Here is a 15443-nt window from a genome sequence, read left to right on the forward strand (position 1 = left end):
AGTTCCCACAAGCCCATGGAGTACCCACAAGCCCATTCTTTGGGAGGATATAAGGAGCCAACATTAGTGGGGTCAGTTAGTCTGATGTGAGTCAAGGGGAGAACTTCAGGGAAGCTTGAGGAGATTCAGAGCTAGGATTCAGTGGATTCGCAAGTCCAGCAGATTCACAAGTCTAAAGGAAAATCCTGTTCATGGACTTCTGGGAGATTCACATCTAGGACTGAGTTCTGGGAAACCCACAATCCTACACTTTCGGAGGGAGAGTCTGATACCCACACTCTAGGAAATTCAGAGTCAAGTTGATTCCCACATCTATCTTCTTGCTGGCTGGAAGCTTTGGATTCGGAGGGAGCTAGAGACAGAAGCTGGCTGGAAACATTCTGACAGGAAGTAAAGCCAAGGCTGCCTCCAGAAGCTCCCCAAGAAAATCTGCCCCCAAGAGAACGATTACGATTTAGAGACAAAGAAACATTATATTTTGGTGCCCAATGTGGGGCAAAGACTTTTGCTTATGCTGAGTCTGGCTGATTCTGAGTCCTTCAGAGAGCTAGGTCACACTTTACATTTTCCATAATCAAAAATTTAAGTCTAACAGCTAATTAAAAACTGATCAATTTTACCAAATACTTCAGTTCTCTAAGATTACTTTCTTACCATCTTCAAGTGTATTCTGAGTCACATGATCAGACATCTGGCTGGCTCCCATTGGCATATAGGCCACAATATAAAAAGTATAATTGCTGGCTGGCTCTAAGTCATCAATAATATAATGGGTTGTATCATTTCCAATGACTACTTGATACTCTTCATTATTTAAACCTGGATTAAAGAAATAATAATTACTACATAGAAATGACATATCTTCAAAATATAATGAAAATCGCCAGGCCCTATCATTGTAATAAGCATATCATTCTAATCTGGTATCTACCATTCTCAAAAAAACAAACAAAAAAACAAAACAAAAAAAACCTAAGCGATTAGTAACTTCCTGAAAGGAATGGCATCTTATAACAAATGACCATTTTTAGCAATTTTTGCTGAATAAGGTCATCCCAAACACAATTAATCTTATCTAAATCAAATTAAATGTTAAGTCAAAACACACAGAAGATAATGTACAATAATACAACACAAAACTCTGCAAAGTCTTATCATTCAAATTGATCTTAATTTTATTTAAAGTCAATGTGTTTAAAAAAACAAACTGCAAAAGCTTCATATTTGACCAAAGAGGATGTGATGTGATTACACTTTTAAACCAAACAAACAAAGTTATCTAGCAAAACATCTCATTTTACTCCTGACAACTCTATTAAATTAGACTGACATAAGTTTTTACTTTCTTTTATACTGAAAGAAAAAGGACTGGAGCAGAATGTGATTTTTAAAAATGTTTAGTCCAGTAATGAGTCTCTTTGAGAGGAAAAAAAATTCTCATCAGTTCTTATTAAAATATGCATGGCAAGGTATAGAGCAGGGTTTGTCTTTGTTGGATTTAATTCCTATAGACTGAACCTGTAAAGTGGAACAAGTGTAGTGAAAGCTACTATGCTTCCCTAACAATTCATAGCAAATGCATGTCAACTTAATCAAAACTCTGTAAAGGCTGCAGCCCTTGCTCTGAACAACTGAATTTATAAACAAAACAGAAGGCAAATTCCACTATTAAGTTTTCCCACATTTCTGAATTAACTTGATAGCATTTTAATTAGACAAGATTATGGGCATTTCACAACAGACTAGTTAATAGCTTGTTAATTAGGAATCCCATAGTACGATTTCTGACCTGCCAAACAAGGTTCTTGAGTTCAAATTAAAGGGCCTTGTTCTGTCCTTGAATAGACTAGTAGGCCTCATGTGGAGGTTCTAATCAAACAGCTATAATAGAAAACAAGAGCAGCCTTCCACCAAAATCAGTATTCCTTTTGTGCCTTTTCTAAATCACTAACAAAGGAATTAACATACTCCAACATGCTCCCTCATCAGACTTTCATTCTTTCTCGCTACCATGACCCCTAATTTAAATGTAAAATATTCTTCTTTAAAATACAAATAAAACACCTGTTAGTTTTTTCAGATAATATTATTATAACACTATTCTTCTGGAAGGGCTTAAGTTGTTTTTAGTTTATATTCATAAATGCTGGCTTGATGTACAATTAAAACTGTGAATGTTTTTTAACTACTGCACATTATATGATACCATTAGAGAAATCTCTAGGTTTTTCAAAAAGCTATTCCTTTCATCTTGTATTCATTTCTCTGAAAGTAAAATTTAAAACTAATAAATAAGACCCAATAGAATTGAACAGAAATGTCAAATGTAAATTTCAAACTTAATTTTAAAAACTGGATTCAACAAGGATTCAACAATTTAAGAAGTATAACGTCACATATCTTTAAAATGAATATGAGAATAAAAACATAAAATCATAGAGAATGATAATTTATATTTTATAATTTCAATAAAATTATTATGAAAAACTATTTTTGCTACTGTGATACTATGGTCCCTATAACATATATAAATTATATACTATATATACCATATAGTACATATGTAGTATGGTATAATTTTTAAAAACTTTAAAATCTGCATTAAATATTAGTTGAAGAGTTCATATCTAAGTACAAATAAATCCTTTAGTATGGAATTTTTACTAAGTGAAACATACTTTACACTAGGTTTCAAGAATTAAATATGCACTGAACATAATAAAATCTAGAACTTTTCTTAAAAAAACAAATTTTAAAGTTGTTTGTTTGAGGGGAAGGGGGAATGGTATTACTTGTTTTAAAATTGGATATATGTCGCTTTAACTATTTTGTTCAAAGAATAAAACAGAATTTTCAAAAAAAAAACCCAACATTGCTTGAGGATTATATATAAATGGGTAAATAATTTATACTGAGAAGCAAATCCCTAATAGTCAATGGAATTTAAAAACAAACTTTTAATTAGTGCTCACCTTCTGCTTTCATATAGTGTACTGAATAAGCAATGACTTTGTCAGAATTGTAAAGTGGTTTCTCCCAAGCCAAAAGGATGGCTGAACTTGACATAGTTTCAGCATGAACATTACATGGAGCCCCAGGTCTATCTTCTGACATTACTACAGTCAGTCTGGCTCTGGACAAAATAGATCCTTGGCTATTCTCAGCCATACACTGGTAAATAGCATCATCTTCAGGAATAATCTGGTTAATGACCAATTTGCTGAAGGAAGAAAAAAAATTGCTCAAGTCACAGACACAGAAAGTGAGTTTTTGGGCCACTATTAATTCTTCTTGCACTAAAACCAAATTCTGGATAATACAAAATTCATTGCTAATAAATGCCTAAATTAGCTTACAAGGGAATTATTACATTCAATCTTAAAACAGATAAATTTACCATGATTCACTCATTCAATTACAATCAAATTCTTCACATTTAGTAGAATATTATTGGCAATTATTTTTCAAAATTTATCACTGGTCTTACTGATTTCCACCACAACTACTACTATTATTAAAACAGGAGGCAGCTAGATGGGTCAGTGGATAGAGTGCTAGATCTGGAGTTAGGAAGATCTGAATCCAAATTCAGCCTCAGAATTCACTAATTGTATTAGCCTGGGCAAGTCACTTCATCTCTATTTATTTGCCTTTATCCACTGAAAAAGGAAATGACAAAACATTCCAGTGCCTTTGCCAAGAATACCCCCATTGTTGCTCAGTCTTTCAGTTGTATTTGACTATGTCCTCATGAACCATAACACCCCAGATCCTTCACTACCTCTTGAAGGTTGTCCAAGTTTACATTCATTGTTTTCATGATTATTAATTATCCATCTCATCTTCTACCTTCCCCTTTTCTTTTTGCCTTCGATCTTCTCCAACATCAGGATCTTTTCCAATGAGTCCAATTTTATTATGTGACCAAAGTGAGCCCATAAAGGTCACAAAAAAGAGTGGACATGACTGAACAATAACAACAACTATGACAACATATAATATTGAGCATATTCAGTACTTTTTTTTTTTTTTACAAATTGGCAAAACAGATATGAAATATTTTATTCAGCATAAACTATAATATTGATAAGCTTATTAACATTATCATGCATATTAAGTTTTTAGCAGATTTTAAAGTTGGGAGGGAAATCAGAAATCATCTAGTAAGCCTCCTCTTATAGGTGAAGAAACTGACATCAAAAAAGGATAAATGGCTTGCCAAAAGTCATGCCTTTGGTTAGTAATAGGATGTAGATTAGAACCCCAGATCTATTAATTTCTGAGTTCAATTTTGTCTCTAGTATGCCATTCTACATCTTTGATATGCATTCCTCTCTTATATTCCCCTTCACCCCTTCCAACAAAGGGTTGGGAAAATTTGACATCACTAATGACACCTTCTCCTATGCCTCTCTCAATTTTTCTCTTCCCAAGGCTACTTGACTCCTTAAGGGGCATGGATGAAATGAGTCAAAAGCTTTACTCTTTTTAATAAGAGAGATGACCAACTATTGGCTTTGTCTCTGACTTCCTTTATGCCCTACAATCTTTTGGCACTGACATCTGATCTGCTTTTATTACCAGATCTCTGGGCTATGCCATTCACCCCATCATAGCACCATTAGGACTTCTGGATTTTCCATCTATCTTGTAGCTGAATTTTCTTTTATGTATGAATTATTCAATTAAAATATCAGCTTTATGAGAAAGAGGACTGTGGCAACTTTTAAAAATGTTATTTTCAACACAATTAAGTGCATGTCACAGAGAAGATGCTAAATGAATTTTTTTATTCATTAATAACACAAATGAATTTCACAGGATTCTGATCAATCAACAACCATCTCAAAAATCTTTATTGTATGCCAGGTACTTTACAGATGCTGGGACTACAGAGAAACAAAAACAAAATGTTCTTTGCCTTCAAGAAGCTTATATTATTACAGCAGAAATATCATTTTAAAATGAGGCATACAGAATAAAAACAAAGTAAAAAACAAGGTTATTTCAGTAGCAGAGAATACAGTAGGAGCTGGGAGAAATCAAGGAGCATCTTAAGGACAGCCCTTAAGCCGAGCTTTGCAACTGTAAGAAGAGATGAAGAGAAAAATATATTCTAAATGTATTCTAGGCCTGTATACCTGAGAGAATATTCTGTACAGAAGGTAGCAATATTGGTTGGACTACAGAGTGCATGATTGAGAATAATGGTTAATGAACCTGGAAAGTTAGGCTGGATTTAATCTATAATATAATTTAAATGCCAAACAGAGGAATTCATATTTAATTCTAAAGGAAATTGAGAGCCATTTTTTTTTTTTTTTTTTTGCTTATTGAGCAGGGAAAGGACATGGTTAATCATGAATTTTGGGAATGTCAGTTTGGCAGTGTGAAGAATAGTCTGAAGAGGATGTGGAAACAAAGTGAGCAATTGGGGGTTACTAAAATAGTCCAGGAGACAGAGGTGAAGGCAACAAATAAGAGTGTTGGATAGTATAAGATGTAAGAAAAGAATGGATTCAAAAGCCATGTAGGGGGAAATTAAGACTTGACAACTAATGGATATTTATTTGGAAATGAGAAAGGCTGAGGAATTGAGAATGCTTTAATAGAAAGGAATTTTGGATATTATCAACTTAAATCATTTTTTATTAAATTTGTGTCCTTTAAAACATAAAACAAAATTTTCTTATTTATAGTTATAAATTTAAAATTATTATTATAAAAAACAAGAATAGTAACATATCTCACCTGTTATACATTTTTATTCTTCCATTTGAATGAATTCTTCTTCCATTTTTCAGCCATGACATTTTGGGTGAGGGAATTCCCTCTGCCTGACATACAAAACGTGCAGTGCCAGCTCGGGGCCTTGTTAAACTTTCTGGCCACTCCACAAATGAAGGAGGAGCTATTTGGGAAAAAAAATTTAGAAAGCTAAATGTAAAGTATTTCTCAGATCTCAAATGGAAGAGTTAAAAGAAAGAATAGTTATTAATCTATACTACCTAAGGCAGAATTCTTTACCAAATGATAAGATAGTTTTTTTTATCATCCTGAAAGTAGCTGTGAATATTTACAAATTACAGAACCAAATCTCATGCCTACCATCTTTTCCATAGCAATATTTATTTAGATATCTACCTTTCACAGAAACTTCCTAAGTAACTATACTGATATACAGACACTAGGTATACATGCCTGTTATAGATATAGATTTTATATGTATATGGGTCTGTGCATGTGTTTGTAGGTTATATTTATAGGTTACGGTATGGTATAGGCGTATTCGATAATAATCATACATACAAGTTTACAGATATGTGTCTACATGCAAATCTACATATCTTAATATAATGTATATATGCATAAATACACATGTATATTATATATAAAGATAGCACATAACTCAATAGACAAAAGAGGATAAATATGAAGGTCTAAATTTAAAATATCAATTGCAAAACCATATAAGTACATTGCAAGTTCAATATGAACCAGTAGTGTGACATAGGAATCATAATAGTTAATACGAACAAAGACTGAAGAAATGTATATATACAGAAAAAGAGAGGTGGCAGACTCTACCCAGTTTTAAAATGATATTTATTTTTTGATGTCAAAAGAGCACTGCCAGATGAGCATGGTGGCACACACCTAAAATTCTTGCTACCAGGGCACGCTGAGGCTAGTAGCTGTCTTGGGCTAAGAGTTCTGAGGTGTCCAAGGCTGAAGGCAATTGTTGAGAGTCTGCACTGTCTGGCATAAATACAATAAGCTAATTACCTCAGATCAGGAAAAAATGGAATGGTTTAAATAAAGCTTCTGTGCCAGTTAGTATGAAGGTTAAGCCCCTGAGTAGCCACTGCACTTTCAGTCTAGGTGAGATGCAGAGACCCAGTCTCACCAAAACAAACCCACCAATTTGACCAACTAATACATACAAGGGAAAGTGATCATGCTATCCAAGTATCAGCTAAGAAAATAAGTTATACTAGAAAAAATATTTAAATAGGGAGAGTAAGACCTTTCTTCAAATATTACAAGACTAACAAAATAGTTACACTTTCTAATAAATAGATGATAAGTAAATAATAAAATACAGTTAGACCAAAAGATAGAACTAGGAACAAGTGGAAATTGCAGAGCCAAAATTTGGAAAATTAAAGGAAAACTTGCTAACTTGCTACTTCCAAAAGTAGAATGGATTGCTTCAGATGATGAATTCTTAATCACTGAAAACCTTCAAGAGGGATATATTTGGTAGGATTCATGAGATTAATGCTAAAATGTGGGTTGGACTGGAACACCTCAAAGACCACTTTCAACTGAGAGTATTGTTAAAATGGTATTATCTTGGAATTTTAGAACTAGAAAGGCATAGGCATCATCTAGTTTAAACATCCCATTTTTTTAGATAACAAAACTGAGGTTCAGAAAAGTTCAGGAATTTTCTAACGTTACCATAGGTATTTTATAATACCTCTGTCCTCTTGAGTCCTACACCATCATGTTTCTGCCAAACCACCATATCTGCCTCTCCATTCAGCACGGCAAGAGGGCATGCATTTTAGTAATTAGGAGAAAGGAGATGAAATGAAAAAAGCACATTGGTAAGCAGGATAAAATGAATCGTTAAGATGGTCAGCAAGGAGAGCATGGAAAAAGAGGTGGATTTTAACATATCATTCTCATCTCATACTCATAAGTTTAGAGTCAAAAATTACTTAAGTGATACATAAAAACCAGATTACATAATTTAGCTAAAGATGGACTGTCAACTATTAAAATAATAAAGCAAAATAGGAAATTTTAATATTCTTTTGATTAGAAGGAAAAAGCAAACTTACCCAGGACAGTTAGAGTTGCCATGGCGACTGTGAAGTTCCTTGTGCCAGGGGTAGTGGCACGGCAAATATATATCCCAGCATGTTGCAGCTTAACATCAGATATCATGAGATTACCATTTCCAAGTACTCGAGTATTAAATACATCAATGGATTTGTGATCTATTTCAAAGAAAAAGATCCAGTTACAATGATTTAAGATCTGTTCTAATATTACAACTATGGAGAAAGCACTAAAATGTATAAAGCAGAATTACAATGATGTATATTTTTCCTATGTTTTCGAAACAAATATAAAACTTAACAAAGAAAAAATCTACTGGAGAAATCAACCAGCATGGATAATAGCGTAATTATATTATTAAAAACATTTAATTTGTTAGAACGAATAAAAATTATTTTGGGCAAACCTACCTAGACGGCTCCAAGAAATGATTGGCTTAGGATTTCCTGTAGCCACACATTCCAGAACAACAGTCTGATGCAGAGAAGTTGTTATGTTCTGTGGACCTGCTATAATAGTTGGTTTGTGAAAGATCTTAGGCTCCTTGGCTTTGAAAATAAAAGTAAAAGGACATAAATTAAAAATTAAATAATCCATGAAATTCAAATAATATAGCAAAATGTTAAAAAAAAAACCTATCTCTACTAGAAAATTCATCATTCAATTATTATTATATTTTAATTCATTTAATATTGCTATTTCTTTTGAGAATCTATAAAAATAGAATACAAACAAAAAAGAATATTTGTTAAGAACCTATAGGGCTCAAATTTAATTTTTATTAAAGCTTCTAGAAGCTTTTCTAGAAGGTCATCCTATAAGATGATCTGAATGATAACTGAGGCTGCCACTTAAAAAATTCAAATTAATGCTACTGCAAAAAAAAAAAAATCACAATGGTTTACATTTAGCAGGCAGTGTCTTTTAAAAGGCAAAAGCTAAGAACAACAAAAAAAAAAAATGAAAAAGAATATTCATCTTGTTACCTGGAATGACAGTTAAAGTAGCCTCTATGCTTTTATGTCTATTGGCTAAAGTAGTAGCAACACAACGATAATTTCCAGCATCCTTTTGGCCAACACCATAGATTTGCAGCACTCCAGATGGCAGAGCTGTTATCCTATTATAAAAGAAAAAAGATAATGAAATTATTTGTACTAGTTTTTGTTTTTCTTTTTAGTTAAACTTTCTAAAAGGGATATATTTTACCTCTTTTCAAAGAAATGTATAAAACATACCTGATATTTTCAGAAAAAAAAGTTGATTCCAAAGTTTTACTTTGAGCCAACACTGCTCTCTAAACAAAAAAAAGGGATTCTAAAATATGTAGCTGTGAAAATAATTTTTATTTACAAGTATTTACAATAACTTGTATTTTCCAAGAATATGTAAATGAAAAATGAAAAATTTAACCAGTTTCACAAAGTGAAACTCAGCATTCAAGACTGTGGTTAACTGTTAGCCCATATATTATTTTATAAATTTTAATTTCTGGCCTTCCTGAGGCTAATATCCACTAAGAAAGTTCCCAAAAGAAAAGAATCTCCTTGGGAAACCCAGTTTCCACTCTAGAAAACATTTTTGACCTAGTCACATCTCATTAATTAAAGTGTTTAAAACAGCCTTTGGAACCTCGACAAGATGCATGCTAAGAGGCATGCCCTCCCATAATATAGGGGAGAAGACTGCTGAAATGGTTTTTATAAGGTGAGTTGGTAAGAGATTAAGGCTCATATAATCCAACAAATTCATAACCAAGGATGTGATAGGAATATTTCCTGGAAGCCTGGGCTTTAGTTTATTTGTACAAGCATAGGAGTAGATAGAAGGAAAGGATGTCCTTGGGGAGACAAACTCCACTATCTCACTGCCAAGCACATAAACAGAGATTAGTTTCAATAATGCCAATAGTTACTTTTAAAATAGATGGCATAGAGGAATCTAATTTCTATCCTAAAGCTCATTCTAATTAGTCAATAAATAAATGTATACTTAATCTTTTTCTTGTATCTCTCAAATAACTTTTTTTTAAAAGGTCTTTTTTTATATAAATGTAGTTTCTTCATCTGAAAATTATCTGTTCATATCCTTAAAGAAAAAAGTCCATTTACCTGTCCATAATCAATGGTAAGCTTGTTTGATTTAATTCCCAAGTTATGATAGCAGGAGGGTGTGACATAATCTTACAGGCAAATCTTGCAACTCCACCTTCTTGAACCTCAATAGAAGCTGGCTGAATTTCAAATGTAGAGATGGCTAAAACACAAAGTTTGAAAAGATAAGAATAGTAAAGGAAAAATAAAACTTTGAAAACAACAAGTAATAAAAATTGAAGTGCCAAGTTTGTATTCTTGCCAATATAAGCAAAGGCATAAAAATAATTTAAGTTAATTTATCAAACTAGAAATTTGTTCTCCATGTCATATTGATAGCCTACATATTTAGTGCAATTCTGATCTATTATTTCTTTGGAATTTATAGACACAAAGAAATGGAGGACAGGAAAGGTTCTGAAATAAGACATAGTGGAATCAAAATATACAAATATATATTCAAATACATTCAAATTACTTGGTAGGAGAAAATCAATAATGTAAGGAGAGTTTATCTTTATTTTTAGAAAACTGAAGTTAATATTCAAAAATAGGAAAATTTGGATATAATTGATACTGGGAAATCAATAACAAAAGTATTAAAAGTCTAGGCTAGAATTTCTAGTCATATAAAAAAATGTTCTAAATCACTATTGATGAGAGAAATTAAGACAATTTCACACCTCTCAGATTGACTAAGATAATAGGAAAAAATAATGATAAATGTCGGAGGGGATGTGGGAAAACTAGGACAATAATACCTTGTTAGTGGAGTTGTGAACTGATCCAATTATTTTGGAGAGCAGTTTGGAACTATGCCCAAAGACTTGACTAACTGTGCACACATTTTGATCCAGCAGTATTTCTATATGCAGATCTGCATCCCAAAGAGATCATAAAAGAAAGAAAAAGGCCTACATGGGCAAAAATGTTTGTAGCAGCCCTTTTTGTAGTAGCTAAGAAGTAGAAAATGAGTGAATGTCCATCAGCTGGGGAATGGCTGAATAAATTACTGTATATGAATGTTATGAAATATTGTTGTTATACAAGAAACAATCAGCAGGATGATTTCAGAGAAGTCTGGTGAGATTTACATGAATTGATAGTAAGTAAGTGAGTAGAATCAAGTAGAACCAAGAGAGCACTGTACCTAGCAACAAGAAGATTATATGATGATCAACTGTGACAGATGTGGCTCTTTTCAACAATGAGGTGATTGAGGGCAATTCCAGTAGAGTTGTGATGGAGGGATGCAACTGGACCCAGAAAGAGGACTATCAGGACTACATGTGAATCACAATATAATATTTTTACCATTGTTATTGCTGTTGTTGTTGTTGTTTGCAGGCTTGCTTTTTTTTCTTGTTTTTCTCCCTTTTCAATCTTTTTTGCAGCATGATAAATGTAGAAATGTTTAAAAGAACTAAACATATTTAACCTATATTGGATTTCTCGCTGTCTGGTGGAAGTGAGGTGGGAAAGGAGGAAGAAAAATATGGAATGTTGTGAATGTTGAAGAATTATATTTGCATGCTGTTTTTTTGTTGTTGTTATTGTTGAGGCATTTGGGGTTAAGTGACTTGCCCAGGGTTACACAGCTAGGAAGTTTTAAAAATTATTAATTATTAAAGCTTTTTTTTGTACAAAACATATACATGGATAATTTTTCAACATTGACCCTTGCAAAACCTTCTGTTCCAAATTTTCCCTTCCTTTCCCTTAACCCCTCCCGTAGATAACAGGTAGTCTAATATATGTTAAACATGATACAAATATATGTTAAATCCAATATATGTATACATATTTAAACAGTTATCTTGCTGCACAAGAAAAATCAGATCAAGAAGGAAGAAAAAAAGAACTGCTAAAGAAAAAAAAGGCAAGCAGCAACAGAGAGAGTGAGAATGCTATGTTGGACCCTCACTCAGTTCCCATGGTCCTCTCTCAGGGTATAGATGGCTCTCTTTATCACCAATCAAGTGGAACTGGTTTGAATCATCTCATTGTTGAAGAGAGCCATGTCTAGCAGAATTGATCATCTTACAGTCTTCTTGTTGTTGTGTACAATGTTTTTCTGGTTTTGCTCACTTTACTCAGCATCAGTTCATGTAAGTCTCTCCAAGCCTCTCTGAAATCATCCTGTTGCTCATTCCTTATAGAATAATAATATTCCATAACGTTCATTATGCCATAACTTATTCAGCTATTCTCCATCCACTCAGTTTCCAGTTTCTTGCCACTGCCACAAACATTTTTTTGCACATGTGGGTCCCTTTCCTTTTTGTAAGATCTCTTTGGAATATTAGCCCAGTAAAAACATTACAGGATCTAAGGGTATGCACAGTTTGATAATTCTCTGGGCATAGTTCCAAATTGCTCTCCAGAATGGTTGGATTCCTTCACAGTTCCACCAACAATGTATCAGTGTCCCAGTTTTCCCCCATCCCCTCCAACATTTGTCATTATCTTTTCCTGTCATCTTAGACAATCTGACAGGTGTGTAGTGGTATCTCAGAGTTGTCTTAATTTGCATTTCTCTGATCAATAGTGATTTGGAGCACCTTTTCATATGACTACAAATAGTTTTAGTTTCTTCATCTGAAAATTATCTGTTCATATCCTTTGACTTTTTATCAACTGGAGAATGGCTTGAATTATTATAAATTTGAGTCAATTTTCTATATATTTTAGAAATGAAGCCTTTATCATAACCTTTGAATGTAAAAATGTTTTCCCAGTTTATTGCTTCCCTTCTAATCTTGTCTGCATTAGTTTTGTTTGTACAATTTTTTTTAACTTAATGTAACCAAAATGATCTATTTTGTGATTAATAATGATCTCTAGTTCTTCTTTGGATACAAATTCCTTCCTCCTCCACAGATCTGAGAGGTAAACTATCCTATGTTCTTCTAATTTGTTTATAATATCATTCTTTATGTCTAGATCATGAACCCATTTCAACCTTATCTTGCTATATGGTGTTAGGTGTGGGTCAGTCCTTGATTTCTGCCATACTGGTTTTCAATTTTCCCAGCAGTTTTTGTCAAATAGTGAATTCTTATACCCAAAGCTGGGGTCTTTATGTTTGTCAAACACTAGATTACTACTGTCATTGACTATTTTGTTTTGTGAACCTAACCTATTCCATTGATCAACTACTCTATTTCTTTTTTTTTTTTTTTCAACTACTCTATTTCTTAGTCAGTACCAAATGGTTTTGATGACCACAGCTAGGAAGTGTTAAGTGACTCAGTTCCTCCTGACTTCAGGGCTGGTGCTTTATCTCCTAAACCAACTAGTTGTCCCCTGTTTGCATGTATTTTGAAAAAATAAGGTATAATTTAAAAAAATATATAAATCTAGTCCAGAAATAAGCCAATAACTTTCACCTGTGAGGAAAAAAATTAGAGGATGTCATGGAGGATAAATCATCTGAGTTAGGATTTTAAGGAAAGGAAAATCTTCAACAAAGAGAAATTAGGAAAGGAGTCTATTGTAGGCAAGGACATTTTCATGAGATAGCCACCAAGACAGGAAAGATAAGAAAAGAGAATGAAGGAAGGAGTTCAGTTGGGTTGGATGAAAATACAATACTTATTTTAAATAAATATAATTCATATTTATATAAATGTCAGCTATTCCTTCACAACTTTATCCATTAGTTCTCACAAAACAATTGCTATATTTATACAGTATCATACAGTACATACATAGGTGCTCAATAAATATAGGTTGAATGAACAAGTATATTTTACCTAATATTGTTAACTTGCTTGAGAAACTATATCATACAATATAGCAAGGCACAATTTGTTCTATAAGAATAATGTTATACTATTTCTAGTCATATGAAAAGATACTCCAAGTCATTATTAATTAGAGAAATGCAAATTAAGACAACCCTGAGATACCACTACACACCTGTCAGATTGGCTAGAATGACAGGGAAAGGTAATGCAGAATGTTAGAGGGGATGTGGGAAAATTGGGACACTGATACATTATTGGTGGAATTGTAATACATCCAGCCATTCTGGAGAGCAATTTGGAACTAAGCTCAAAAAGTTATCAAACTGTGCATACCCTTTGACCCAGCAGTGTTGCTACTGGGTTTGTATCCCAAAGAGATCTTAAAGAAGGGAAAGGGACCTGTATGTGCAAGAATGTTTGTGGCAGCCCTCTTTGTAGTGGCCAGAAACTGGAAACTGAGTGGATGTCAATCAATTGGAGAATGGCTGAATAAATTGTGGCATATGAATATTATGGAATATTATTGTTCTGTAAGAAATGACCAACAGGATGATTTCAGAAAGGCCTGGAGAGACTTATATGAACTGATGCTGAATGAAATGGACAGGACCAGGAGATCGTTGTATACTTCAACAACAATACTATATGATGATCAATTCTGATGGACATGGCCATTTTCAACAATGAGTTGAACCAAATCAGTTCCAATAGAGCAGTAATGAACTGAATCAGCTACACCCAGCAAAAGAATTCTAGGAGATGATTATGAACCACTACATAGAATTTCCAATCCCTCTAATTTTGTCTGCCTGCATTTTGGACTTCATTCACAGGCTAATTATATATTATTTCAAAGTCCGATTCTTTTTATAAAGCAAAACAACTGTTTGGACAGGTATACATATATTGTATTTAATTTATCCTCTAAGATATTTAACATGTAGTGATCAACCTGCAATCTGGGGGGGGGGGGGCGAAGAGGAGAAAAATTAGAACAAAAGGTTTGGCAATTGTCAATGTTGTAAAATTACCCATGCATATATCTGGTAAATAAAAACTATTGAAATTTTAAAAAGAATAATGTTATAACTGAAAATAATCTTAAGTGGCATAAAGAGACAGGTTCCTCAGAGATCCATGAAAAATAAGAATTAATACCAATGAAAAGAAACAGCTAAAACCAAAATAATTAGCAAAGCTCCTGAAATACCAACAACTATAGTCAGTTCCACACCAAGAAATCTGAGAATCAATAAAACACAGATGATTACTTATTGGAGTATAAAATATCCAAATCAACAAAAAAAGAAGCATGTATACTTAATAGAAATTAATAAATTGATCTATTAAGAAGTTAAATTAGAACTTAAAGTTCTCAGTTAACTCAGAAGTTAAATCAAAACTATTAATAAACTGCCTTGTAAAAAAGGCATGGGGCCCATGTGCAGAAATGTTTGTGGCAGCCCTTTTTATAGTGGCAAGAAACTGGAACTGAATTGGGATGTTCTCTTTTCTCTAAATCGCAATCATTCTCTGGGGGCAGGTCTCTTGGGGAGTTTCTGTAGGCAGCCTTGGCTTCAGTTCAGTTCAATAATCCCAAAATGCAGCCAGGAGTTAAAGTCCTTTACTGTCTCTTTCCAAATCTTATCTTCAGATCCTTTATTTTCTCCTTCAATCCTTGTCTCTTTCACTTGGGGCTCGTTTAGCTTTCTTAGAGGCCTCTCTCTCTTCTTGATTCCCGGGAGCTCTT

General features: G+C 33.2%; 1 protein-coding gene and 1 long non-coding RNA gene across 3 annotated transcripts in view; one reads left to right on the plus strand and one right to left on the minus strand.

Annotated features, from left to right (window-relative positions):
* The window catches only part of LOC141558020 (uncharacterized), a 99390-nt gene that overhangs the window by 80894 nt on the left and 3053 nt on the right, over positions 1-15443 (plus strand). The window lies entirely within an intron of this gene.
* Positions 1-15443, minus strand: part of PRTG (protogenin) — a 138784-nt gene that overhangs the window by 71431 nt on the left and 51910 nt on the right. For both annotated transcript variants that reach the window (XM_074294576.1, XM_074294575.1), the window contains exons 3-9: positions 9963-10107; positions 8838-8971; positions 8262-8399; positions 7851-8009; positions 5752-5911; positions 2973-3220; positions 655-819 (exon numbers count right to left, since the gene is read on the minus strand). In XM_074294576.1, coding sequence (XP_074150677.1) covers positions 655-819; positions 2973-3220; positions 5752-5911; positions 7851-8009; positions 8262-8399; positions 8838-8971; positions 9963-10107 — 1149 coding nt within the window. The remainder of the gene's footprint in view (positions 1-654; positions 820-2972; positions 3221-5751; positions 5912-7850; positions 8010-8261; positions 8400-8837; positions 8972-9962; positions 10108-15443) is intronic.

This window comes from Sminthopsis crassicaudata, chromosome 2 (genome assembly GCF_048593235.1).
Source record: "Sminthopsis crassicaudata isolate SCR6 chromosome 2, ASM4859323v1, whole genome shotgun sequence".
Lineage (NCBI taxonomy): Eukaryota > Metazoa > Chordata > Mammalia > Dasyuromorphia > Dasyuridae > Sminthopsis > Sminthopsis crassicaudata.